At 40.8% G+C, this 27,505-nt stretch overlaps 4 protein-coding genes across 6 annotated transcripts in view; 2 read left to right on the forward strand and 2 right to left on the reverse strand.

Moving 5' to 3' along the window:
* Positions 1 to 515, forward strand: part of LOC132971994 (serine/arginine repetitive matrix protein 1-like) — a 10,249-nt gene extending 9,734 nt beyond the window's left edge. The window contains exon 9 of the mRNA XM_061034822.1: positions 1 to 515. This exon is cut by the window's left edge and continues 1,209 nt beyond it. The gene's annotated coding sequence lies outside the window, so the exon portion shown is untranslated.
* A 672-nt stretch (positions 516 to 1,187) lies between these two features.
* Positions 1,188 to 8,242, reverse strand: stx6 (syntaxin 6). 2 transcript variants are annotated; one of them, XR_009672826.1, is made up of 9 exons: positions 8,054 to 8,242; positions 6,452 to 6,621; positions 6,279 to 6,373; positions 5,984 to 6,040; positions 5,450 to 5,578; positions 5,225 to 5,331; positions 3,468 to 3,562; positions 2,841 to 3,298; positions 1,188 to 2,770 (listed from the first exon to the last, which is right to left on the reverse strand). XR_009672826.1 is itself a non-coding variant. In XM_061034667.1 (8 exons), exons 1-8 carry the CDS (start codon positions 8,086 to 8,088, stop codon positions 3,222 to 3,224), a joined length of 765 nt encoding a protein of 254 aa, XP_060890650.1. In that variant the 5' UTR covers positions 8,089 to 8,242; the 3' UTR covers positions 1,188 to 3,221. The 2 variants fall into 2 exon arrangements, 1 of the variants encoding a protein (XP_060890650.1); XM_061034667.1 differs by having other exon boundaries at positions 1,188 to 3,298.
* Positions 8,243 to 9,918: 1,676 nt separating this feature from the next.
* On the forward strand, positions 9,919 to 16,231 carry LOC132971896 (ELAV-like protein 1). 2 transcript variants are annotated; one of them, XM_061034665.1, is made up of 8 exons: positions 9,919 to 10,098; positions 10,699 to 10,749; positions 10,873 to 10,938; positions 11,052 to 11,220; positions 14,335 to 14,438; positions 14,958 to 15,110; positions 15,199 to 15,434; positions 15,548 to 16,231. In XM_061034665.1, exons 2-8 carry the CDS (start codon positions 10,714 to 10,716, stop codon positions 15,864 to 15,866), a joined length of 1,083 nt encoding a protein of 360 aa, XP_060890648.1. In that variant the 5' UTR covers positions 9,919 to 10,098; positions 10,699 to 10,713; the 3' UTR covers positions 15,867 to 16,231. The 2 variants fall into 2 exon arrangements, with proteins under 2 accessions (XP_060890648.1, XP_060890649.1); XM_061034666.1 differs by having other exon boundaries at positions 9,920 to 10,098; positions 14,958 to 15,111; positions 15,209 to 15,434.
* Positions 16,232 to 20,434: 4,203 nt separating this feature from the next.
* LOC132971878 (galactose-specific lectin nattectin-like) lies at positions 20,435 to 26,606 on the reverse strand. Its single transcript, XM_061034646.1, has 7 exons — positions 26,550 to 26,606; positions 24,782 to 24,847; positions 24,236 to 24,254; positions 22,175 to 22,269; positions 21,950 to 22,084; positions 20,814 to 20,925; positions 20,435 to 20,658 (listed from the first exon to the last, which is right to left on the reverse strand). Exons 2-7 carry the CDS (start codon positions 24,845 to 24,847, stop codon positions 20,573 to 20,575), a joined length of 513 nt encoding a protein of 170 aa, XP_060890629.1. The 5' UTR covers positions 26,550 to 26,606; the 3' UTR covers positions 20,435 to 20,572.
* Between the last annotated feature and the right edge of the window lie 899 nt (positions 26,607 to 27,505).

Below are 27,505 nucleotides of genomic sequence, written 5' to 3' on the forward strand. Positions count from 1 at the left end.
CCCTGTGGGGTAACGCAGCCCCTTCATCCATAGGGTCCTCAGCTATAGGACATGCTATGTTCGACAAACAAGTCTGTTTTATGACGTAGCTTTCCCTTACAGACTTTTTCAAACAACTTGGAATTCAGACAGACCGTGAATCTCCACTAAAATGCACAAGAGGAGATGGTGAGAAACTCGGGGAAGAAAACCTGCTCCCGACCAAGTTAGGTCCCTGAGTCTGTGAACTCTGGCTATGCAACTGGTTACCATAGTAACAGACTCTGAGCTTCTTCCTCTGGTTTGAGTTACCTCCCTTTCTGAAAGTTTCCCCCTCGTTTCCGGATTTTGCACTAAACCTGCTCTCCGACACGGGGCCTCAAACTGCCGGATGAGACCACCTAGGTATTTAATGCAGTACTTGTTGTTTTTGTGTTGTTTGAAAAAAAAAAATCTCTGCAGTATTTCTCTGTACAGTTCACGTGTTTTTTCATGATTGTATACATTTTTTTGTAAAAAATAAAATAATGAATCGACGCATGGTATTTCATGTTATTCATTTTTTGTTTAAAAACCCTTTAATGTGTCACCTACAATACACCTCAGAAATAACATTCGACCTGTTTCTGTACATTCAAACATACCCTAAACCTTTGACCGTCTGGTATTGACGCCTGTCCCTCATAAAGGCGGGTCTGGAGGCTCATCAGCAGCAGCCGCCATGATGGAAATCCTGTCTCAGCCTAACTTTCAGTCAACCTAACGACAGGCTCAAAGCTGGAGCTGAGGCGGGATTTAAGCTACTTGACAAACCGTTACACCACGGCCACCTGTCAATCAGGTCAGCTACGCACCTAACTAACCAAAAAAAATTCACCCCCCTTACAGTGTGTTGTGTGATGACGACTAATCACACCTATTTGTTTTTTTGAACCAGGCTGTAAACATGTTAATCTCTGCTTTTTTGAATGGGTGTGTATGTGACTTCCTGTACTTCTGCAGCCAGCCTCTAGTGGACACTCGAGGAACTGCAGGATTTTGCACTCCCACATTGGCTTCATTTTTCAACACCGGAGGTTGCCGCTTGATAGAAGCCGCTGTAACATGTTCTTCCTCAGTCGAACCTTCAACCTTTCGATCAAGTTTTTTATTCCAGTGTATCTGCGATTGTTATAACCGATGATATGAACATGAAACCAGAAAACATCTCCATGGTAACAGTCAGTCTTTATTTTCTGATCACTTTGTTGAAATGAATTTCAGCTGCAGACGTTCAGACTTCACTCAGAGAAAAAAAAATACATACGATAAAGACAGAGAAACAAAGTTTAAAATCCTTCCTTCAGCCGTGATTCAGTCATGGATCTGTTCTGATGGTTTCATTTAAGACGAGTCAACAAATACTTAGTGGTTATTATTATTAATGTGGTTATCATGACGATCAACAGTATTATTATTATTATTATCATTTTAGGGCTTCATGATTGTCCTATTTATTAAAATGTGGATTAATTTAAACACGATAAATTCTAACATAAAATTTAATTTACGGAAACCTGCTGAAAAAAATATTTGCAGAGCTGAATTATTTTTTAAAATGGTTAACGTGTCACTTTTCCCCATTATTCAGTTTTTTAGGGTAGGGTAGCTTTGAACACAGGGGCTTTATTTTGTTAAACACAAACAGGAAATAACCGCCGTGCGTACCGCTGTTGGTGGGACGACGTGATTGGCTTATTCGGCTCCAGCACACCTCTTCGCCTGAATTCAATGTTTGTCAATCTAAAGCAGATTTCTTGCCTCCAATACTGCACTTCTGGTATAGGCTTCACAATAAAAGCCTTCCAGGAGTTTAGTGTATGAAGGCTTTCATTGTGAAGCCTTCCAGAGGAAGTCTGTGATTTAAAGTTCCAATATATAGAAAAGAAACAACCAATAATATAATGATCCAAACAGTGAAACAAACTGAGAGGAAACATGAGAAATAAAAACATCACAGAAGAATTCAGTCGTTTAAAATCAACAAAACAAATAAACTGTAAACAAGGAGATTTAGTGTCTTACGTCATGTCGGAAATTAAGTTTCGTACGACATGTCGAGATTTAGTGTCTTTCGTCATGACGAGATTTAGTGTCGTACACCATGTCGAGTTTTAATTTTGTACGTCATGTCGGAAATGTAGTTTCATATGTCACGTCGAGTTTTAGTTTCGTACGTCATGTCGGAAGTTGTAGTTTCGTACGTCATGTCGGAAGTTGTAGTTTCGTACGTCATGTCGAGTTTTAGTGTCATACGTCATGTTGAGTTTTAGTTTCGTACGTCATGTCGAGTTTTAGTTTCGTACGTCATGTCGAGTTTTAGTTTGGTAGGTCATGTCGAGTTGTAGTTTCGTAGGTCATGTTGAGTTTTAGTGTCATACATCATATCAAAATAGTGTTTTAGGTCATTTTAGTGAGGGTTGAACAAGAAGTAAACAGGAAGTAGCACTCATGTTAAACTGGTGTTGATTGAATCACAATCAAAGTTAAGATAACTGGAGTGTAACTGGTTGTTTTATTGTACTCATAATTTGCATGTAACTGGAGTTTTAATGGTTATTTTTCAGACAAACTGGAGTTCAACTGGTAACTTGTTATTTAATGGACAAACTGGAGTGTAACTGGTGACTTTATATGACTTTATGAACTGGAGTTTAACTAAAGGTCACTGGTTTTATTTTGGAATGGAGTTTTAGTGGTTATTTTATTGGACTCTAATTTGCGTTAAACCAGAGCTTTAACTGGACTTTAACTGGTAATTTTATCGGACTCTAACTGGAGTTTTAATGGACTTTATGAACTGGAGTTCAACTAGAGGTCACTGGTTATATTTTGGACTGGACTTTTTAATGGTTATCTTTACTGGAGTTTTAGTGGTTATTTCAGCCCTTTAAAACAAACAAAAAATTTTTTTTTTTAAATGAAAATGAAAAAAAAAAAATCCAACATTTTCCATTTGTTTGACCTCTGCCATTATTCTAACAAGCAGTCATGAACACACATTGTGGACCATTATATTCCCGTGGAATTCAGAAGAGTCCAGTTGATTCTAGTAGGTCGAGTAGAGTTCAGTAGAGTACATCTGAGTCTAGGAGAGTCGATTAGAGTCCAGTAGCATCTCGTAGAGTTCAGTAGAATCCAGTAGAATCCAGTAGACACAGCAATAAGACGAGATGTGTGCTGAGCAGGAGGTCGTGGGGCAATCAGAGGATGAAGAAGAGGAAGAGGACAACAAAGAGGATGGCGAGCAACACGCCAATAGCACACCACTGTCGTCGATCTGTGGAAATACAGAAATAAGTAAATCACAACTAATACGGCTAATACCTAAGTGAGCCACGTCGGATCGCTAATTTCTATTGAAACGTTTTATTTATTTAATCGTTCTGTTGTTTTGTTTTTACAGTAAGGACACTGAGAATGACGTCATTGGTTGCCGGGATAATTACCGCTGGTCATGTGAGACACCTTGGCCAGCTTCTTCATGACGTTGTCCAATTTGGTGTGAGTGTTGTCCACATCATGAGTGAAGTCGTCCAACATCCTGCAAAAAGCAAACATACACAACAACACTCAAGTCAGACCAGAAAACAAACACCTACCCAAATATATCCTGTTCACTCCTCAAACACATCCTGTTCACTCCTCAGACACATCCTGTTCACTCCTCAAACACATCCTGTTCACTCCTCAAATATATCCTGTTCACTCCTCTGACATATCCTGTTCACTCCTCTGACATATCCTGTTCACTCCTCTGACATATCCTGTTCACTCCTCTGACATATCCTGTTCACTCCTCAAATATATCCTGTTCACTCCTCTGACATATCCTGTTCACTCCTCAAACACATCCTGTTCACTCCTCAAACATATCCTGTTCACTCCTCACACATCCTGTTCACTCCTCTGACATATCCTGTTCACTCCTCAAACACATCCTGTTCACTCCTCAAATATATCCTGTTCACTCCTCAAACACATCCTGTTCACTCCTCAAACATATCCTGTTCACTCCTCAAACACATCCTGTTCACTCCTCAAACATATCCTGTTCACTCCTCAAACACATCCTGTTCACTCCTCAAACACATCCTGTTCACTCCTCAAACATATCCTGTTCACTCCTCAAACACATCCTGTTCACTCCTCTGACATATCCTGTTCACTCCTCAAACACATCCTGTTCACTCCTCAAACATATCCTGTTCACTCCTCTGACACATCCTGTTCACTCCTCTGACATATCCTGTTCACTCCTCAAACACATCCTGTTCACTCCTCAAACACATCCTGTTCACTCCTCAAACATATCCTGTTCACTCCTCAAATATATCCTGTTCACTTCTCAAACACATCCTGTTTACTCCTCAAATATATCCTGTTCACTCCTCAAATATATCCTGTTCACTCCTCAGACATATCCTGTTCACTCCTCAGACATATCCTGTTCACTCCTCAGACATATCCTGTTCACTCCTCAAACACATCCTGTTCACTCCTCAGACATATCCTGTTCACTCCTCAGACACATCCTGTTCACTCCTCTGACATATCCTGTTCACTCCTCAAACATATCCTGTTCACTCCTCAAACACATCCTGTTCACTCCTCAGACATATCCTGTTCACTCCTCAAACATATCCTGTTCACTCCTCTGACATATCCTGTTCACTCCTGACATATCCTGTTCACTCCTCAAACACATCCTGTTCACTCCTCAAACACATGCTGTTCACTCCTGACATATCCTGTTCACTCCTCTGACATATCCTGTTCACTCCTCAAACATAATCTGTTCACTCCTCTGACATATCCTGTTCACTCCTCTGACATATCCTGTTCACTCCTGACATATCCTGTTCACTCCTCAAACACATCCTGTTCACTCCTCAAACATATCCTGTTCACTCCTGACATATCCTGTTCACTCCTGACATATCCTGTTCACTCCTCAAACACATCCTGTTCACTCCTCAAACACATCCTGTTCACTCCTCAAACACATCCTGTTCACTCCTCAGACATATCCTGTTCACTCCTCAAACACATCCTGTTCACTCCTGACATATCCTGTTCACTCCTCAAACATATCCTGTTCTCTCCTCTGACATACCAGGATATGTTATTGATGTGTTCTTTAGGAGTTCATAATAATTTTGAATCTGTAGTTAAGGATCTTGGTGTTAACGTTCAGACATCTTACACAGATTGTTCATCTAACTCCATGCCGATCCTCTCTGACATGTTCTTCAGGACTCCGATTGTTCCCGACACGAGCTCCAGCTGTTCATCCTGCTGCTCTGCGATCAGCTGACACAACACACATTATATATTATATTCAATACAACATAAAAAAAACATTCTTAAATGTTATACAACAACTTAGAGCTCTGTGATTGGCTGTTGCAAAGGTCAGGTGTTTCTCTACCTGCTGCTGCCCCTGCTGCTCCTCGATGAACTGAGAGTTGGCGGTCTGCAGTTGTCGGTCCAACCGGCTGAATTTATCAGGACCAGGCTGCCAGATCGGACCCTGAGCGCCGCGTTCTCCCAGCAGAGCCTGAACGTCACACACATCAACTGTCAGACAGTTTTCAGCAGCAGCTGAAGGACCTTTAAGGAACTACATTTACCAAAACCTCCAAGTATCAGCCGGATATTCCCTAAAGCTTCTATGACCTTTAAGGACATAAATTCACCCTTTTATAACCTTTAAGGACCTGCTGGACTCTAGGACAATCAGGATCCTAGAAGGATTTGGGATTTAGGTTTCTTTGTCTGAGGAGATTTCCAGGTTTTCCAGGAGGTATTGGTAGTAATGTATGTTACAGGAAATCAGCTGATCATTGTAAAAGACCTATGGACAGGTCAGTCAACAGGTGTGTGTGAGGAACATCGGGCGTGTGTGTGTACTTCAGATGTGTGTGTGTGTACTTCAGGTGTGTGTACTTCAGATGTGTGTTACCTGTTTGTTCTTCCTGTCTTGGGCAGCAGCTGGACTCGACATCTGCTCCTTCATTTCCTGTGAAAGAAACAGCCAATCAGATCGCTCGACTCTTCAGATACAGCTCAGCCAATCAGGACACTTTAAATTACATTATCCAATAAGAGCTCAGTAATAATCAGGGCTTCTGTTAACACAAACATTTATATAAAATAGATAAAGACCGCCCTCCATGACGCTCAGGTTGGGGGTTCACCTGAGCAGGTGAGTTTAAATGAATTTCTGTTTTTTTCATAAAGTTGTGATTGAAGCCCACCTTGACGGTCTGTCTGGTACTAGTGATGAAGGCTTTCCTCTTCATCAGCTCAGGTGCGTCCAGGTTAAACTTCTTTGGGTTGGACTCGACGATGCGTTCACTGACAGTTAAGAAAAAAACATGTTTTCAGAAATGTTCAAACTTAAACTCCCGTTAGATTGTTTAAAGGATATTGATCGTCTCGTCCAGGTCCTCCAGGTCCCACTCGATGGACCGCAGGCTGTTCCTCAGCTCATTGGTTGTCCAGTCCATTTCCTCCTTGGAGGCCCCGCCCCCCTCCTGCAACAGCTCGCTCCATCTGTGATGGAGGCTCTGTGCTGCGTTCACTGCCTTCAGGACTTCACTGTAAACAAAAACATCATAAATTCACCTCTGAAGTCAAAATTCCCCCATACATTTATTTTATTATAAATCAATCACCCTGCAGCCCCACTCTGACATCTCTTCATCAATGCATGCCCATAAGTCCTGTTTGTCAGATTCAGAAAACTTTATTTATCCCAGAAGGGCAATTCAGTTTCACAACCTACCGAGCCATTGAAGAACACAAAGACAACATAAAAGGAAACAAAAACATCACCGCAGCATTCAAACAGTTACAGTCACATGTCAGTAACAACAGTTCAACACACAAACAGGTCGTCAAGTGAGAAAGCCAGCGCTATCAATCTACAATTTCCTAATACGATGACAGACTTGTTCAGCATTCAACAGCCTGATAGCTGAAGGGACAAAAGAGTTGGAGTATCTATTTGTCCTCCTTGGAGGGGCAAGATAGTGCCGTCCAGAGGGCATCAAAGAAAACTCAGAAGAGACAACATGTTCAGGTTGGTTTATGATCCCTTTGGCTTTCTGGACCACACGCTCCTTCCACAGGGAGCTCAAGTCTTTCAGCTGGACTCCAATAATCTTAGAGCAGACTTTTACGATGTGGTTCAAACTGTTCTTGTCCTTCACAGTCAACCCATTGAACCAACAGATAAAAGAAAATGTTAAAAGACTTTCGATTAAAGAGTGATAAAAGCTACATAAGATGCTTTGTGAAACACTAAAAGAGTTCAGCCTCCGCATCAAATCAGTTCTCTGTTGGCCTCTTTTCACGATTGACTCTGTTTTCAGAGAACTTAAATTCAGAGTCGAACACTGTCCCAAGGTATTTATATGAGTCCACTATTTCAACCTCTCCACCGTTTGTGTGGGAAAAACATACCCAATAATAATTAAGAATAACAAAAAATCTCCCTTGGGGATTAATAAATTAGGCAATAAAAGTTAAATACTGTAATAAATTAACTGGCAGCCTGTAAAACATGTTGAGTCATATTTATGTTGCGGTCTGGCCCTCAACCTGAACCATATGTACAGAATTATACATCATATTTTTTATCTTTAGGGTTTTTAATTTTGTATTATTTAATGTTTATATTGTATGTTGGATGAAACTGAGGCTGATAAAAACGTAATAAAACATTTATTTTCTTTTAAATATACTTTTTTATCTCAGTTCTTTGTTTTTTAAGAGCCACACGACAACATAACAGAGAACGCCAACACTCACTAAAAACACTGATATCATTAAAATGTTAATATTTATGTTACTGAACATTAAGCAGCTTGTTGTTTAACTTCAGATTAATCTGTTTACTTTGATTGTTGATCGACTTTGTCTCTCTGTAGGCTTACATAATCCTCTGTTAGCGCAACACTCGCTATCGTTTAGCAGCATCTGTTAGCCCCTATTAGCATTAGCTCAGTTAGCATAGAACAGTTCTGACCCTTTAACGACGAAGAACGGATCTTCCATCGACATGTTTCCGGTTTATTTGTAGCGCAGCTCCATCACAAAGAATCTGAGCTCCTGATCTGGTCAAACAGACTCAAGTTTGTTCACTTTATCTCGGACGTAACCCGGGTTAACTCCATCAGTCCAGCCGCCGCTTGATACGCTTTGTTTACATGCAGCAACGACGTCATGGGTGGGCGTCACTCCAAGTGGTGACTTCCGGTATTTTGTAAAAAAAAAACAATTTTGCGGCTTTTTTCTTGGTTTTTTTTGTGTTCATGTTTCACTGGTTGTACAAAGGTTGTGTTACATTTTGCTTCTTTTTTTTTTAACAGAAACTGTGACTATTTTTTTTGTTTTTTTTGTTTGTTTCGTTTTTTGTTTGTTTCATTTGTTTTGTTCTGAAATAAATTCTTGGAACAAATTTTGTTCTGATATGTTTTGTTTTTTTGTAACCAAACTAGTCGTGTCTTAAATAATAAGATTTGTAATGAGGGTAGGTGTAATAAGATAAAGCTTCAGCCTACACCTTTACAGTCAAAATGTTTTTGTTTTTTCTTGTGACCGAAATAAATGATTACTACTATTATGAAAAGTTAATAAATAAATAATAAATTAATAGACATGAAATTATTATTATATATTTTTGTTTTTACAACAAACAGAAACGACTCCAGTCCCCAAATATAAATTCAAATGTTTATTTAACCAGGAAAACGACATTGATATGGAGAATCTCTTAAATATAATACATACCACAAATTCCTACATCTCACAAATAGCTCAAATTGGAAATTTTTGTTTACAGAATAAGACAACATGAAGCACATCGACACAAACAGGGATGCTCGATTATGGCAAAAATCATAATCACAATTATTTTGATTGATATTGAGATCACAATTATTAAACACTCATTGAGTGAGAGAGAGAGAGAGAGAGGGATGGATGGGTGGATAGATAGATAGATAGATAGATGATAGATAGATCGATAGAGAGAGAGAGAGAGAGAGAGAGAGATGGAGGGATGGAGGGATAGATAGATAGATAGATAGCTAGAGAGACAGAGAGAGAGACAGAGATAGAGATAGATAGATAGATAGAGAGAGAGAGAGAGAGAGGGATGGATGGATGGATGGATAGATAGATAGATAGATAGATAGATACTTTATTGATCCCGAGGGAAATTCAAAGCATCCAGTAGCAGGTTACAAAGACATGACATGAAACATTTGTTACAAATTAACCACAAAACCGACGCCCCCCGCCCCTCCCCATACATATATATTAACCTGAAAAAAAGATTTAAAGAATACCCCTAGATGAAAAAAATCTGTAATTAGACCTGAATATAAAAAATAAAAAAAGTGTTGACCTTCTGAAGTTTTCATACTGTGCAATATTTATTTTATATTTCTGCAATATCTATTTATATTCTGTTATGCTACTACCTGTAAATAACTCCGACCATACATTACCCATCTTACCTGAATGAGAGTTTCTTTTTTTAATTTCTTCTCTTGTTGTTTTTAGCTGTGGCTGCTTGTATGTGTGTGCACTTTAAGGTGAAGCCAAATAATTTCGTTGTACAATTGTATAATGACAATAAAGACATTCTATTCTATTCTATTCTATTCTATTGTCTGAAGTCCACTTTCCAGAACAAACTCAGTTTCAGTTGATATCTGTCCATCTCCAAGTTTCTGCCTTTTTTAAAGGAAGTGTTTCCTCACCACTGTACTCTAATAAATGTATTTAACACTGTAACAATGAACCCCAGCACACTAGGTGGCGGTAATACACCTTATGAGCTGTAAGCAGGAAGTAGAACAAGATATCGCGATACTACAATCAGCGGGAGTTTGTTGCCTTTGTGTGGAGAGTAGCGGAGAGGAGATAATAGTAAAAAGCTAATCCGCCTTTTTTTTAATAGCTGTTTTGTGAGCTAAGCTGAAACACAAAAACCGTCCGTGAACCAACAAAATAGAGAGTCCACACCGTCCCTCACCTGTCCCTCACCTGTCCGCCACCGTTAAGGTAAGTTTATGACGTGTGTGAGCGGCGTTAGCTCCCGCCGTTAGCCACGATGCTAACATATGGCTAACATTAGCTCGTTGTTAGCTCAGTATCGTCACGTTTTCTTCTTATAAATGTTTACCTGTTCACCTCAGGTGTTTATATGTCACCAAAACATGACAGATGTAATCAGCAGACACTAAAAAAACAGATTTAGACCGAAATGTTTTTATATTATTAACATTGAGGAGCACTTAGCTTAGCCACATTTACGAGCTAAGCTACAGAACCAGACTCAGGATCAGAACCAGACTCAGACAGAAACCTGGATCAGAACCAGACTCAGGATCAGAACCAGACTCAGACAGAAACCTGGATCAGAACCAGACTCAGGCAGAAACCTGGATCAGAACCAGACTCAGACAGAAACCTGGATCAGAACCAGACTCAGACAGAAACCTGGATCAAAACCAGACTCAGACAGAAACCTGGATCAGAACCAGACTCAGGATCAGAACCAGACTCAGGCAGAAACCTGGATCAGAACCAGACTCAGGCAGAAACCTGGATCAGAACCAGACTCGTGCTGATGATATTTGTAACATGAATCTTCTTCTACAGACGCAGTGAGTCTCCATGGCGCTGAGACGAGGCCACATCCGTTACCTGAAGGTAAGCTGATCAACAACTTCCTGTTCAGATCCTTAATGAGTGATTACTGACCTGAGTGTGTAGATCACCTGTCTTAACCTGCCATCACATGACTAAAGGTGTGTCATTGTGTGTGTGTTTCAGGTGTGTGAGGTGCAGTCTTCCCAGAGTGATGTCGGGCCGCATTCAGCCAAAGGAGGACCCGGAAAGGTGAAGCTCCTCTCTGATTGGTTGAAATAATCCTCACTTACTCATCAAGTTGTACAGATGGGCGTTCAGTGTGTTGATGATGTCTTAAAGGTGTGTGTGTGTGTGTGTTTCAGGAGCTGTACGATAACGGGTACGGCGAGCAGATGATGGAGGACGATGACTCCAGAACAAACCTGATTGTGAACTACCTGCCGCAGACCATGAGCCAGGACGAGCTGCGGAGTTTGTTCAGCAGTGTGGGCGACGTTGAGTCGGCCAAACTCATCCGCGACAAAGTGGCAGGTAGGAGTACTGCAGTAATCTGTATTTCAAATATACAACATTTATACTACAAACGCGTCCATGACAGAGTGGCAGGTAGGAGTACTGCAGGTGTTCTACATTAAGGGCCCGTGTCCACAAACGTCTTTTTTTGGCGCTTGCACTGCTCTTAATCTCAGTTTCAGAGCGCTTCTCACTGGCACGTATTGTTGCCAGGATACGAAGGTTAACCTCAACCCCCCCGGTAATGTTTTAATAGCTCCGCTGGCTTAATATTTATCCAGGAAATATCACCAAGAAAACATGTAAATGAATCGTGTCCAGGCATCCGCAGCATCTCGACACATGGAAATCGTCCCCCTTTGAAAAGACGAGTTAGATCAATTTCCCCTCCTGTATTGTTGTCGACAAAGCTGATATCAGAGGTCCCGCCCCTTCTTGATTTTGATTGGCTGGTGTGGGAGAAACCCACTGGTGTTCTGTTTTCATCTGAGAGCGTGTCGACGATGAGGATGTTTTTGCACTCTGGACGCTGAACGCTGATGAGACTGAACTACACTAGTTTTTTTTTTTTTTAAATGGGCGCTGCCAGTGCTAAAAACAGCCTTAGTGGACACAGGCCCTTATACTGCAGGTACACCCCAACATCACTTAACCTGCAATGAAGCACTAATTCACACTCTGAGGTACTCCTGCAGTACCAATCAGTAGACAGAATAATCCTTCAGTTTATCTCTGTTCCTCCGGTGTACGCTGACTATTTAATTTAAATGGCACAGAAGGGAAGTATTTAAAACTGTACTCACTTTGTAAATCAAGTCTACGTCATAGTACCGCTTCATCAGGTGTAGTAGTTTCAGTTCTGACCGTCCTGATAACCTGAGGCAAAATAAAGACACTCTGACGTCATACATCATTAATCATACAAATGTCTGCAGCAGTCCGTTAACATGTTAAAATCATGGCACACAATTTAATCTGTGTTAGTATTTTATGCATGTGAGATGACGACACCTTCAACATCGATTAGTGGGAAATTCTGTTTATTGATGGTTGGCCCTTTGAGATGAACCACCTCGTTTTTGAAGGGGTCAAACACAAAACACAAAACAGGACAGTGTGATACAGACAGGCGCTTTCCCCGAACCGGCCGCATTCCATCCTCTTTTTTTTTTTCATCCTCGTTTGTTTTGATTTTGAGGCGCACATGAAGTGACGTTTTACATTTAATTTCGCAAAGCATTGTGGGTGTTAAAATACAACTTATCTCCTGAAAGGATGCATCCGAACCATACTGCACAAAACCCGGAAGTTAGCATCCATCCTGAATTGTTCAGTCTGCTGAGGTGGACCCAAAAAAAATGCCCACTGAGTGACCGCGAGGGTTCAGTCTAGAACTGTGGCTTTTTGGATAGGGCCACAACATACTCTCTTAAAGGCTCTCACCCAGCCCGTCCGCCCCCGCAAACCCACAGAACCCACACACAACAATCAGAGTTAGAAACACAAAATAACATAAAAAGCAATTAAGAAAACACAAGTAACAAAAATGAATTCGCAACCAACAGGGGCAAGAAGATTAGTAAGTAAGCAATCTGTCCTCGCTCTGTCTCCCCCCTACTCCACCTGTAGAGAGGGCGGCACACACACACACACACACACACACACACACACACACACACACACACACACACACACACACACACACACACACACACACACACACACACACACACACACACACACACACACACACGCTCAGGTACTTTGAAACTCTGTGTGCATTGATTGAGGTCAAATCTTTCCAGTTCAAAAATAAATCTACTCCTTATCGCTTTAAAAAAAAGTCTTATCTGCTGTTCTCAAAAATCCACACACACAGATGAGGGGGCGGAGCAAGCAGCTGTGTTTTAATCTGCAGTTTGGTCAGATTGAAGTAATAAGAGTTAAGTTTAAAACGTAGAAGTCAGACGATGCAGTCGGTCTACCTGTGATGCTTCTCACATTCTGATAACATGCGATTAATCCCAATCATAAATCAAGAAGCCTTCAATCGATCAGATACATTTTATTAATCTGTTGATTAAGCTAACGTTACAGACAACTGAGCCGTGGTCGCACTAACAGTAGCAGCGGTGAAGTCGTACTTTTTGCAGGATTGTCTCTGTACTCTCTCCTGCAGCACTTTTGTGATTTCTGATTTTTTTTTTTGTTCTGTTTTTTTCTAACAATAAGCTTTATTTTTTTATTAGCTCTGTTTTTCTTTAAACGATGAATCTGTGATTTTTAACTGATTATATATATTTTTTTCCTCACTGTTGTAATGTTTTGTTATTTTTCACACCAGGATAATGACCTCAGTCTGACTGTTTCACAGGTATCTGATGGTCATTTTTGTGTTCAGCGTTTGGCTGTACGGGTCAATAATCACTTTTCTTTTCTTCTTTTTTTGGTTTTGTTTTTTACTAAACATCATATTATAGTAACATGAGCTTTTATTTATTTACGGTGTGAAATAAAAAGTTATCTTTTCTCCGTGCCTGTGACAAACTGTTTTAAATATTTAAATTTCTAATTACATTTTGAAAATGTTGAATTTGTTTTCACTTTTTTTTTTTCAGGATTTGAAAAATGTTTGTAAAGTTTTAATTAATGTTTGAAGAAGTTTTTGTTCTGAACACATTAAGAAAACTGTTGACTGAAGTTACATGTTCGGTTTCATCTCTGCATATTTATATTCATTTATTTTTTTCTTTCTTAATGTGGATATTTTAGTTTATTGAATATGTACTCCACAAGGAAATATTCAGCTCTCAAAGACAAGTGAAGGAGGTCTCACTCTGAGTAAAAATTTGCATGCTCTAAGACTCTGCGGAGGAAGTCTCACGATTTTACGATTTTAAAGACATCATCAAGGAGGTCTCATTTTGAGGAGGAGGTCTCACTGAGTAAAAATTAAGTGTTTAAAAACATCGTGGGTTTTCTTGGTCTGTTCAGAACAACTTTGTCACTTTTTAAACGCTGTGGAGATTTTTGTGTCTTATTGTGTCTCAGTTTGTGAATCACCCGAATGTGTAGCTTCTGTAACAGACAGTTTTGTTTTTTATTTTGTTGTTTTCCTTTGTGTTTCTCTAGGCCACAGTTTAGGTTACGGCTTTGTTAACTTTGTTAACCCTAATGATGCAGAGAGGGCTATCAGTACCCTCAATGGCCTGAGGCTACAGTCTAAAACTATCAAGGTAATGTGCAACAGGTGCTCTTTGATTTTCCTGTCTCAACTGATAGATGTGTTATGTTCCCTGGACAGTAGAGGGCGCTCTCTCTCCTGCAATCTGTCTGACGGATGAAGGTATTTTGAAAACTCTGCTGTCATGTTTCTTTTTTTCTGACTCCGTAATTATTCTCAGCCTGTTTTTTAAACGTTGACACATGTCCACACCGAATCTGTGAATTACTTCAGTTCAGTGTGACAGTGTGACAAGCTTTTATTTTCTTAAATTTATGCTTTTATTTTTACGATTGTCTAATGCTCTAAGACTGTTTAGAGGCTTTTATTTTGTCTTTTTGTTTGTTTTATTTTGAGAAATGTGGAACCTTTTTTATTTTTTACATTTGAGAATTTAAATATACTTCTTCTAATGTCTGGATTTAATTAAAAAACTCTGTAACTTTATTTTATTCAGTATTATTTTCATTCATTTGAATTGTATCTGGTTGTCACGGTGACCCACTGAGCACTTCCTGTTTCCTCCGTGCAGGTTTCGTTTGCGCGGCCGAGCTCGGACACGATCAAAGACGCTAATCTGTACATCAGCGGGCTGCCGAGGAATCTGAGCCAGCAGGACCTGGAGGACATGTTCACTCGCTTCGGACACATCATCAACTCCAGAGTGCTTGTGGACCAGGCCTCCGGTACTTCACGCTCTCAGTAACCACAATCACCGACCAATCACAACCCTCAGTCCTCAACTAACTCTGTATTACCCCTTCAATCTTATTGGCTCTCTAGGTCTGTCCCGGGGCGTAGCCTTCATCCGGTTTGATAAGAGGGCCGAGGCCGAGGACGCCGTCAAGCACCTGAACGGCCACACCCCCCCTGGCAGCTCTGAGCCAATCACAGTCAAGTTTGCTGCAAACCCCAATCAGGCGAGGAATTCCCAGATGACGTCACAGATGTATCATGGCCAACCACGGCGCTTTGGAGGACCGGTCCATCACCAGGCCCAGAGATTCAGGTACGCTCACCTGTCGAATAACAACAACAAACCTGAATTATTTAAGTCACTTCCTGTTTACTGAAATACTGCTTTCTGATTGGATGCTCACTGTACTTCCTGTTTCACCCAAGGTTTTCTCCAATGAGTGTGGATCACATGAGTGGAGGGGGCGGAGTCTCAGGGAGCTCGTCCACCGGTTGGTGCATCTTCATCTACAACCTGGGTCAGGACGCAGACGAGGCCATCCTGTGGCAGATGTTCGGGCCGTTCGGCGCCGTCATCAACGTGAAAGTGATCCGAGATTTCAACACCAACAAGTGCAAAGGCTTCGGCTTTGTTACCATGACGAACTACGAGGAGGCAGCCATGGCGATCCACAGCCTGAACGGGTACCGACTTGGAGACAAAGTCCTGCAGGTGTCCTTCAAGACCAGCAAGGGACACAAGTAAAAGGGGGAGGAGTCGGTGATGGAGGAGGAGTTTAAGGATGAAGAGTAGGGGTGGGGGGTTTGGGTAGGAGGAGCGGGAGGGGTGAGGGTGGAGGGGGCGGGGTTAAGGACGAGGAGGAGGAGGAGTCTAAACTCTTATCGTGTCAGTGTGATCAGCTGATCTGGTCTGACAGTTTTCAGAAGCTGCGTTTGTGATGTGACTTCCTGTTTTTGTTTTTTGTTTTCTCCCAGCATGCTCTGCTTCACTCAAACCTGAAGCCATCTTTCGGTTCATTTCTTTTATTTCAGTTTGTATCTTGTTTTTAAAATTGCAGCTACATTGTGATGTTGAACTGTTTATTCAGAAATAAATCTGTTCACAGAGAACTGACTGTCAATCTTATTTTTCTTTACTCGTGTTTATTTTATAAACAATTTGGATCAAAAAGACTCGACCACAGTTATTAGTAACAACTTCCTGACACCATTAAAACAGCAGTTTGGGAACTCAGATGATGTTGAACGAGACAAAAACACAGAATGCTGATGAATCGTGATTGAGACGCATCGACTCGTTGAGAATGTGGGATCGAGGGAGAAGCAGAAAAGAGAGATGCTTTAAATTATGATGCAAGAATGTATCCCCAAAAGACTCCCGACATCCCAAACAAGAGTTCAGTGAGGTTAAGAACAGTGAGGTGACACTTTGCAGACGGTTGGCAGCAACGAGATGACATTAAATACAACACCAGGAACTATCCAACTATTGACAATGAAAAAACAAACACTCATAAGAAGCGCTTCACATGAACTCACATGGATAATGTGACCGTAGTCTGATGAAGAGCAGGTGTGCTCCAAACGTAAACCTTTATTTATACTCGAAAGATCATTGAGGGGCAACCCTCATTCACAACGACATCGAGTCACATTAAATCAAAAAGAAAAACAGGAGACAGATAATACAAGACTTCTAAAATCAGTCTACAAAAGTCTCGAATGTACTAAGATAATTAAAGTCTTTATGTGATTTTTAGATCCAGCAGATGTCGCCCTTGAGCACCAGCATGAAACCAAAACAACTTGCGGTGCATTGTTGTGTTAGCATGCTAATGCTAGCGATCTTTATTATGTTCGTATCTTCACACTGCATGTAAATTTACCTGAAATGAGCGTGATCTAGAAACACAGTTAAGCAGTGAGTACAGTATGTTATTCTTCTTTTCTCTAGTCCCTCAATTAAACAACTTTTATACGTGAGGGGAGGAGTCAGCCGGCCGTCCGGGCGATGTAAACAAAGTGAAGATAGGACTCTGAAAACTCTGAAAACATCACAGACAGTGGGACTCGGGTGTTACACCCATTGTAGACAGTCATGACTCACAGAGTTATTTTCAGAGGAGATACTTGATTTATATTATATTTATATAATTTATATAATATCTATTACGCATATTAAGCCTTTAAGCGAGTACAAAACTGCAATAAATAAGCACACTTGTGTAAAACAGTTACAAACAGAGGTTGAGAGGCTTAGAATCAAGTTTATAAAATGCCCAAACGGTAAAAGTTCATTTCCCTCAAGAAGATGCTGCATGTTGTTCCAAGAGTCCGGTGCAGAATAAGAAAAAGCAGATTTTCACAGTTCCGATCTGACTCGAGGAACATTCAACAGTAATCGCCTTGAGGAAAGTGTCTGTCAGGTATGAGGGTAATGTTTCTGTGAGAGCTTTATAAATAAAAAGACCCTGCGGTGAAATACATTTCTGGATGGGATTGGAGCCCTGCAGAGTGCGAGCCCAGTTTGGATGTGTGGGTTTTATTCGATTGTTGTACAATTGTCTCATCCAGAAACTTTATTGTCACACTCCCTCCCTCATGCAACATCATCGATCTTGAGTTCAGCATTAGTTCTAATTTCCCTGTTGCCAAAAATGCTAAACTGAGCTGCTGCTGCTCTTCTGTCCGGCTGTCCAACATCGTCTCTTCACATAGTTCACGTCAACAATCACCAAAGGGAATCCACTGCTTGAACGTCACTTTCATTTTGCACAATCATTAAGTGGAAAGATTTTCTAATTACATTTCTTAAAAGAGATAAGGAAAGAGTTTTGATAAGAGGCCTTAGAGGAGTCAGGGGGGTGTCGTTATATTAATTACTCTTTACCTGGAGGAGAAATCAGAGTCCTCAGAAGTCCTGCAGCCCTCTAATCTTTTCATAGAATAAAGCAGGAGACTGACCACTGTGCGGCTTTAGCCCGGCGTCTGGCACACAGCCCGGTTCAGCCATGCAGCTCAGGCTTCCTCAGCTTGATTCGCGTGAAATTAACTTCTTAAAACGGTGTAATTAAGCGTGGAAATAGCTGCTCATTCCTCTCCGTATTTTCAGTCTGTCCACGTCACAGATATCTTTTAAATGTCCTCAGTTCTGTGAGATCAAAACCAGCAGCAGCAGAAACAGTAGGATGTCTGCTGGCTGCGAGGAGGGAGGGCTCCATGTGGACTGAGATTCTGTTCACTGACAAAAAGAATCCTCAAAGGCCCGTCTGGAGTCTGCTGTGTCGGAGCGGTGCACGCTGCTCGGTCATATTAACAACAGCCCAGGGAGGCACAGTGAACGTATTCACTTTTAAGCACCAATTCCTTCTCCCAAAACAAAAATACGTTGATGATAACATCAACAGTGTAGCAGCATGAAGCCAAAATCTCTTTATTCCTCTTGAAAGTATTTTTTCTTACAGTGCACTAGCTTCAGGATTTAGATTCAGTATGATAAGATCAGAAACCAGGACCATAATCATTTAATCCCAAGATCTGCAGTTAATCAAGCTGAAGTCCCTCAATCAAGAGTTGAACCTGCCAACATGCACACTTATATAAAAGTCTGTCTTTTACAAGCTGAGGTGGAAATAGTGTAAAACAAAGAGGTCAAATGTGTCTTGTTGAAAGGAAGAATGTGCAACTTTTTGATCCAGTCGATGTCGCCCTTGAGCTCCAGCATGAAACCAAAACAAACTTCTGTTTGGCCACGCCTCCTCCATTCTGAAGTCTCCGCTCTCCTACAGAGACACACCTCCAACCCCCCTCCACTTGCGTTCACACGAAGGAGTTATGAATTGGAACGCACCATAAATAAGCTAAATTAAGCGCGAGCGGCAGACAAAATTGTCCTTTGGTCAAGCTGCAATCTCCTTTGTCCTGCATTGACACAATCATCTTGCACACAGGACTCAATTGATTTGCAGGACAATTAAAAAAACAGGGATGTGTGTGTAAGGTGGCAGAATCACAACAATCAGCTGACCATTTAATGGGCACTTCTCTGTCTTGTTAACCTTCATCTCGGTGCAAAATGAAATGTTGGATAACATAATGGGGTCTGAACATGGCAGGCACTACATCTCCCACCTGGCACATTGATCAAAGCGTCACGTGCAGGATCTCCAGCACTCCCACGGCTCTCCCAGCCATCCATCACCAGTGCTTCCTCTGGCCCGGCTGGCAGAGCCATTTAACGCTTTTATAAATGCCTCCTGCTCAAATGACTTGAACAGGACATTTTAGCAAAACTACAACGTCCTTCAAGAGTGTCACGGTCATATTTAGGTTGCCGAAGGATGTAAAGCACCTTACAAAAAGGATTGTTCAGTTTTTGCAGCCTAACCTGCGCTAAATAAGAGATTAAATACATCTCTTGTTTTTCAAAGCAAAGACAAACACATCCCTTAATATACTACAGAGCAAATAGTGTCCTGCTGCTGTGGTGCATATTTAATCATGTTATGCAAAAATATCTGGGCTGTATTTGCTCTTTCAATACATACACATAAATGTCTTTCTGTGACTAACAAACATTCAAAATGTGCTGTAAACACAGACAGTAAATAATGGTTCAACATCATTTTAAACTGGAATAGAGCAGATGATATGGAAAGTTTGTGTTTAGGTGGAAAGTTGTTCTGCCACTAGGGGGCTCTCAATGAATACAATAACAAAAGCTGACGCCATGACAAGACACATCCCGTTACAACTCTAAAATTACGGACTTCTCTGGCTTTGAAAACTGTTGGAAATATTTGAGGTGATGTAAGAACTCAACAAAAAAATTAAATAGGTTTAGTAAATTTTTTAAAGAGGACATATTCTCCCCCTTTTCCACCTTTTCAAACAGTCCCCCTGTGGTCTAAATGAAACATCTGTGCTGTGCTTTGGTCAAAATATAACATGAATCAAGCACCAGAGGAGGTTTGTGACCCTGTAGAAACCAGCTCTCTCAGAACGCTCTGTTTTGGTGTGTGTGTCTCTTTAAATGTTTTCCCAGTAGGCATCACTTCTTCACTAGCGGGAATAAAAATGGTGGATCTGTGCAAAAGTTTTGTTCTAGGCTGGGGGTGGAGTCCATGGGTAGAGATCCCAGGGGAGGGGAGGGGATTTTTCTGCAGAATCCCACTGTGATGTCACAAGTTGAGGAAATTTGGAGCATTTTTCAAGCAGTCACACGTCAGCTTTTTTAACAACCCTATAACCCATTGAAAAACAAAACATCTACATAAATAATATGGAACAATGAATTAACAAAAAGGCTCAGAATTACTGCTTGGTGAGATTTGGTTTATTGAAACATTCAGTAAATCATCATGTCAATAAATCTTCAACCACTTTTGTCATCCAGGCCTCGCAGAGACAGTGAAGTGGCCTCTTAGATGGTTAGCTGGAGATGCTACTTTCTCAGTCCTGGTTCGCCTTCACCTTGTCCCTTCCACAGATGTAGGATCTTTTGTAACTACAGTACCAGTCGTTGCCCCAGTCTTTCTCTGCAGGTAGAGACATACACAACACAAAGACTTCAGACAATACACTCCGCTTGACTTTTTGGAAAAAGCGTCTTATGGTTAGAGGAAAAACACAACCAGTAAGGGTAAATATGCATTTCAATAAAATAAATTAAAAACAGGTATTGGATACACACTGTTAAAGTTCAGCTCCAGGCAGTGTTCGCCCTTGCCAAAGTTGTTTGGCTCTTTAGGGCCCCAGTTGTCAAAATTAAAAGATGAGCCATCAGACCACCTCCAACAAGCCTCCTGAAAGAAAGAGAAAACAGTCAGTGAGTAGATTTATAAAATTATAATAACTTAATTTATTACGTAATATTTGAAAAGTTGTCCGACATTCCCCTTTGGTTTTCTGCTTTTGGTAAGCCTTTGTTTTTGGACTTTTGCCTTTTGTTCAGATAAATCTTTTAGGTTGACTTTAGGATGCGGCAGAGTGTAATGAACTTTAATTTTTTGACCTGCTTTGGATTAAAGATTTTAGAAAGTGACTTTTCCGACTCCGAAATGGTCGGAAAAGCCACAATCTCAATGGCCCGCAAAAAGTGGCTTCCAAGCCGTGGCTCAGGCACTGATTGCCTGTGTGGATTACAGACCTTTTTATTTCCTCTGAGACTCCACAACCCAGCGCCCCAGAATCTTTGCTGCCCAGTGGCCCAGAGTCTTTGCTGCCCAGCTTCCCAGAGTCTTTGCACGTTGTGTGCCCCCTGTGCTCATTGAGTGCCGTCTGCTTCCTGTTCCTGCTAAGCTCCTCTAGCACCCTGTTGCAGAGTGGGGGGGGTCCATTCTGATCTGGTCCTATTGATGCATGGTCCCACCTCGGCGGTCCTGTAGGCTGATTCTTGGTTCTCCCGGTTTGGCTAACACCTCTTCCTGGTCCCCATTCTGAGGTCTGGTCCTCACCTGGTCGGCCTCCTGGCCACCCTCTGGACCTGGTCTGCTTGCATGGTTGGTCTCTGGGCCACCTCCCTGAACTGATCTGCCATTCTGGTTGGCCTCACGGTTGTAAATTGCTTTGCTCATTGTGGATTAATCAATCAATCAATCAATTTACAAAAACCCAACATTCAGCCACCATGAACACAGACTGTAAATAATAAACAAAGATTACGGTCCATACCATTTCTCTTTGTGAAGGGTCTTGGATTCAATTTGTCATGAGGTGGCATAATAAAGATCAATTGATTGATTGAACGTAAACAGTATGTGTCTGTGTTGTGGTTCATCGTTTCATACATACTTTAAGCAATACTAAATGATATATAAAACCACTGACCTTGACTGCATCATATCCGCCCACCCAAGTTTGTTTATCGATTCCTGTCGACGTTTTCACCAAATTCCTGAGTGCATTGTAATCCTCATCGCTATGGATGGAAGCCAGATTTCCTCCTTGTTCAATGCAGCTGTCCTACGGGGAAACAAAGTAAGAAGGCACTGTAGGAGTAGGGTAAATTAATGAAGCCTGCACTAAAATGATATGATTTTTTATTTATAGTACCTCAGCATCATCCCAGTCCTTTTCATTGAAGATGAACTTAAAACAGCGGGAGTTCAGCTCAAGCCAACCTTCAGGGCAGACCATACAGCAATCTCCTATAATGCAAATGTCATGTTAATCACTGTAAAAAAAAATATGATTAAGACATAGGATACTATTTACATATTATAGCTACAATATCAGGAAGACCATAGTCATGCCTTATCCCCCCACCATCCCCTTTCTAATCACCACATATGCCCTGCTTGTTGCTATTCCCAGTACTGCAACCAGTACTGTAAAGATACATGAGAAGAATGCTCTTTCCAGCAGTTCATATGTAGAGGTCACTAGAGTCTATTGGGGTCCAAGGCAAAAATTAATTGGGTAACACTTTATAATAACCATCATCTATAAAGGGTAAATAGATAGTTAATTAACCATTAGTTAATAGTTATTTGCTGTTAACAAACAATTAAATTATAGTTAATAATGTTTGCTAATAATGCTTGTAGATGGTTTATAAACCAATTATTAATCATTGATAAAATATTAATTATCTATCTAAAAAATATTTATAGATGCTTTACAAAGTGTCAATAAGGGATTATAATCTTCAGTTCCAACTTTATCATAACCATCCAAATAATGTTAATAGACGCTTTATGAAATATTTACAAACCATGAACAAATATCTGGTCCATTTGTCTCTGTAATGTTTATAGATGTTTTATAAACCATCTCTTAAAGGTTTATAAATCATTTGGTCATCATTAACAAACACTTTATAAAGTGTATGAAATCTAACAATGTGTGCATCAATAAACTGTTAACATAACATAAATTAAAGCATTACAAATCATTAGCAACCATTATTAATTATAATTTCATTGTTTGTTAACAGTAAATAACTATTAACTAATGGTTAATTACCTATCTAGTTACCTTTATTTACCCTTTATAGATGATGGTTATTATAAAGTGTTCCTACTGTCATTGCAAACTTTGCACAGTTTGAGCCCCTGCTGTGGTTTAAAGTGTATCTGCCCTCGGGGGCCCCTTAAGCTGTTTTCACATATGCACCCCGGATAATATCTAGATAATTGCGGGAGGACCACTCCGGAGATTCTCCCGACCTAGCCGTTCACATATGCTCCTCACAGCGGGGGACTTTCCCTGTCAGAGGGAAGGGGCCGCGGTAAGACGTGACGTAAATAAACAACGCGGAAGTAGTGGCCGTAGCAACAGAGTCCGCTACACGACGTTATAATGAGAATATTTGTCTTTATATCAATGCTATGTGTAATCCAATGGAATGACAACATCCACAAAAGAGAGGAGAACAACATACTGACGAACAGAAAACAGAATGCAGACGTTTAATTAGAGCACGGAGATCGTAGAGGTCACATGCAGACACTTTAGACAGTCACTGTTTATAAACGTCATTCTCTTTCTATTGGCTTGAAGTGAAATCTCCGGAGTATATGCGGCCGCGTTCAGACATCAGCTCACTTGGATTTTCTGCGGAAAAAATACTCGGGGTCTGGCCGGAGAAACTCGAGGTAAAGTCAGCGTGAAAAATTTGGCTGTTTGCGTTCACACATAGCCTAAAGAACCTCCGGGTGGCCAAATCTCTGGAGTTTTTCAAGAGATTTCCGTATGTGTGAAAAGGGTTTTTATGTGACCTGAGGCCATAAGCAGTTGCCAATCAGCACCTCTGGATGTAAGCAGCACATTTTTTTACATTACTTGTTTTGAGGTGTGGACCCAGTTGTCCCACACAGTGTTGAAGCACGATTGCCGTCCACTCCCCATTCCCCCTTCTGGCCTGCACTCACACTGCTCCAGGACTAACCGGGCCTCAGCACGGTGACCTCTCATACGTAACAGTGTAATACAACTCATGCATGGCGTAACGTGATCATGAAGCGTGCTCAGTTTACAAGTCAGGTGGAGTCAGAACATAAGGCAACAGGAGCCTGAACAAAGTGAATCTAATCAGAGAAATCTGAGCTCTGGCTGGTGACAGATGTTAATGGCGGTTGTGTGATTGGGTTAAAAGAACAAAGAAGTACCCACCTTTTTTGTCACATTTTGCCTGTGAATGTCAAGAAAACATGATTATTAGCTGTGAAGTCAACTAGAAATAACTGTGTGATGAGAATAAAGCAGGACTTTTCAGACTATCATCTTATGCGCAAAAACACAAGCAATCACCTTGGAAGACTTTAGGGACTAAAAAGGATATTAAAACATAAATATGACCTTTTAAAGGTTGAGGATTAGACTTGTGTAGTTCAGATTCCTTCACACAAACTGTCTTTGGAGACATAATATTTATATCATGAATAAAACAACTTCTAGTTTTTAGGCATTATGGGTGATGTCCTGAAAACCTCATCAATTAAATGATTATTGATTGGGATTGTGGACTGATTCAAAGTCTTTTTGAAACACAAATGAAAGTACGATTACTCAGGGCGATAACCCGGGTTTAGAAAATAGTGAGGTCCAGAATTTTTTCTCTAAATGTATCGTATTCGAGGTGTTTCTGGTCAATGTATACATTTATAGACGTGTAAATATGAATATGTATAGAGAAATCAGAAGTCAAATCACACTTACATCTGCTCCCATCCACAGTCCACAGCTCAAGCCGAGGAGCACAAAGAGACGAAAAGCTGACTCCATCTGTGTGAAGATCAAATGTGGGTTATTACGTTATCCTGTGAAAGAGGCCTTGGTCTGTATCTCCAACAGGAACTCCCCTCAGGGTCAGCATGATCCTAAATCAATGCCCTCCGAACAAAGGAGTTTCTGTTGATGTTAGATAAATCACCAGGCAAACTAGCACAAGGTGTAGTCACTAGGGCAAGCTGAAACCAATGACGATGTATTACTCATGTATATGTAACATACCTACACCCTCATATGCAAAATACCTACACCCTGTGAAAGTATAAATATGCTCTGCAACCGGGACTGCCCCGGGAATCTTTTATGCACTTGTGACTGATGTTACTTTTGTAGCTGATTACCCCTTTTGCAAAAGAACTCTTTACTATATGCAATAAAATACACAAAGAAAAAGACTTTGACTTGAGATCTTTTATTACCAACAGAAAAATCCACAACACTAGATTCCTGTTACACCTTCATAAAACGCCTGAAAACATTTTTATTCAGACAAGCACTTTGGTTGTACTCGTGTTTTATTGTTGCTATGATTTAAACTGTCAGCCCTGCGCTTTGTATTATTCTTTGCTATTTTCTTTTCTTTCATTGTCTCCTTGTTTTAAAGGTGTTTAACCATGTTCCTCTAACTCTAATATGTGTCTCTAATCTGTCTACAAACCCCCCAATGATGAGAAAAGTCCATCCTCTCCGTCGTCTGCCTGCTCCACTATTCAGAAAATGTGTGCTCAAACAGGCCGTTTGGAGATTTACCCTTCATGACATCACAAAGGGCAGTAGCCCCTCCCCCAGGTGGGTGACACTCCCACAGCTAGGTGTTTGTTCTGCCCACTGAGTCTGCCTTCTCACCGTAAACAATAGGACATGGAGCGAGAAAAACCAAGACACCCAAGCCCTTCCAGAGAGGGGGCGTGGTCAGACACAGCTCATTTACATATTTAAAGGTACAGACACAGAAACAGCCTGTTCTGAGCAGGGCTGAAATAGAGGGGTTTATAGACATGATCAAATACAGGATCAGAGTGGATTTAGAACAAGAAACTTCACACACATGTTTTGAGGAGCTCTGAGACTTATTTAAACTGAAGAAGAGGAGGAGGATATGTCACCTTTAAAGTTAAGCACTTTGTGATGTGTATCTGTGGAAGGTGCTTATTATTTCAAATACTTGTTTCTTCAGTTTACACGTCAAATAAGGAGTGGGAAGAAGTATAAACGTATTGAATCTGTCCCCTTCTTCATCAATCATATATCAGCCTGTCAGTTTCTTATACTGATTCATAGAAACCTATACATGATTTTAAAACAGATCCACATTAAACTGCTGTATCTTTAACTTGCGTTCACTTGATCCACTTTTCCTTCCCTTCTTTACTCCAGTGAGCACCGATAACTCGATTCAAATCTCAGAACACTTTATTCAAGTCATCTCTCGGACTACGTCGACCTCGCAGACGGTTGTTTTTACTACTTTTACTCACCTTACTTTTGTTATAAGCACTTTAAAGAAGACAATGTAGCATAGACCTACATGTAGTATTGTAATAATGCGATCAGCCTAACAAACACACGGTCCTTGTTCACTCTGCACTAAATATAGTTTTTTCTTGGCTGTATTTTGATACTTGACTGTACATGTGTTCTGTTTCATATCAGATAAAGACGCTGCAGAGGTGGAAGGTAAGATTCAAACCCTTACCTTGTCGTGATCAGATGAGGCTGGACGTGCAGAGAGCTCGCATTAACGTCTTGAAAGAGAGCCACTCTTTATATACCATTTTTTAAAGATTGTTTGATTAATACATTTGCATGCAATAAGGTGATCATGGGACAATATTGGCATTGCATTTAGCGCTGGTGACAACATGCCAGAGCCTTGAGTAAAGGTTAACCTGTTCCTTGAAAATAATTGCCTGGGATGCGACCTGTGGAGGCGATGATCGAGTGAAATAAAACCAGGATATCATCCGACGATCGGCTGCACGATGAGTTCACCCCACAGACACGTTGAACTGTTTGACAGGAGCAACTAGAGGACAGAAATCTGTAGCAATATTCAACAACTGCTGAGTTTTCATGAAAATAATTTTGTCAAATAATGAAAGGAAAATAAACAAATCAAACCGCTTGCTGACTATTTTATAGGAGATAGATGTCACTGTTACAGAGACTCTTTGTTGATTGGAAAATCTTTTTTTTCCACTGAGAAAACTGATAAAAAACTTCTATTAATAGCCCATTGTTTTTTTACTGACGTCTGTGAAATGACCCTGCCTTTACTTGGGACAGGCGCCAAGACAAGACGGGCCATTCATTATATACTCAAAGAAAAGTCGTGCACATCAAAGATGGGAAAACATAAATAACAGGGCTTTCACACTCGCAGAGAACTCCAGAAAAACTCTTGATATTACCCAGGAGGAGCTGTATGTGTGGACGCAAACAGCTGGATTTTTCACTCTGACTTCGCCCGGAGTTTCTCCTGCAAGACCCCGAGTATTTTCTCCGCAGCAAGTCAGAGAGAGCTGATGTGAGAGAACGCAGCAGGATATTCTCCGGAGAATTCAGCTCAAGCTCTGCTGCATGTTTCCTGTTCTCCAGTATGTTCTTCTCCACTCTTTAGTTCACATTGTGATTCTGTTCAACTGCACGTAG

Source organism: Labrus mixtus, chromosome 3, assembly GCF_963584025.1.
Source record: "Labrus mixtus chromosome 3, fLabMix1.1, whole genome shotgun sequence".
Taxonomy (NCBI): domain Eukaryota; kingdom Metazoa; phylum Chordata; class Actinopteri; order Labriformes; family Labridae; genus Labrus; species Labrus mixtus.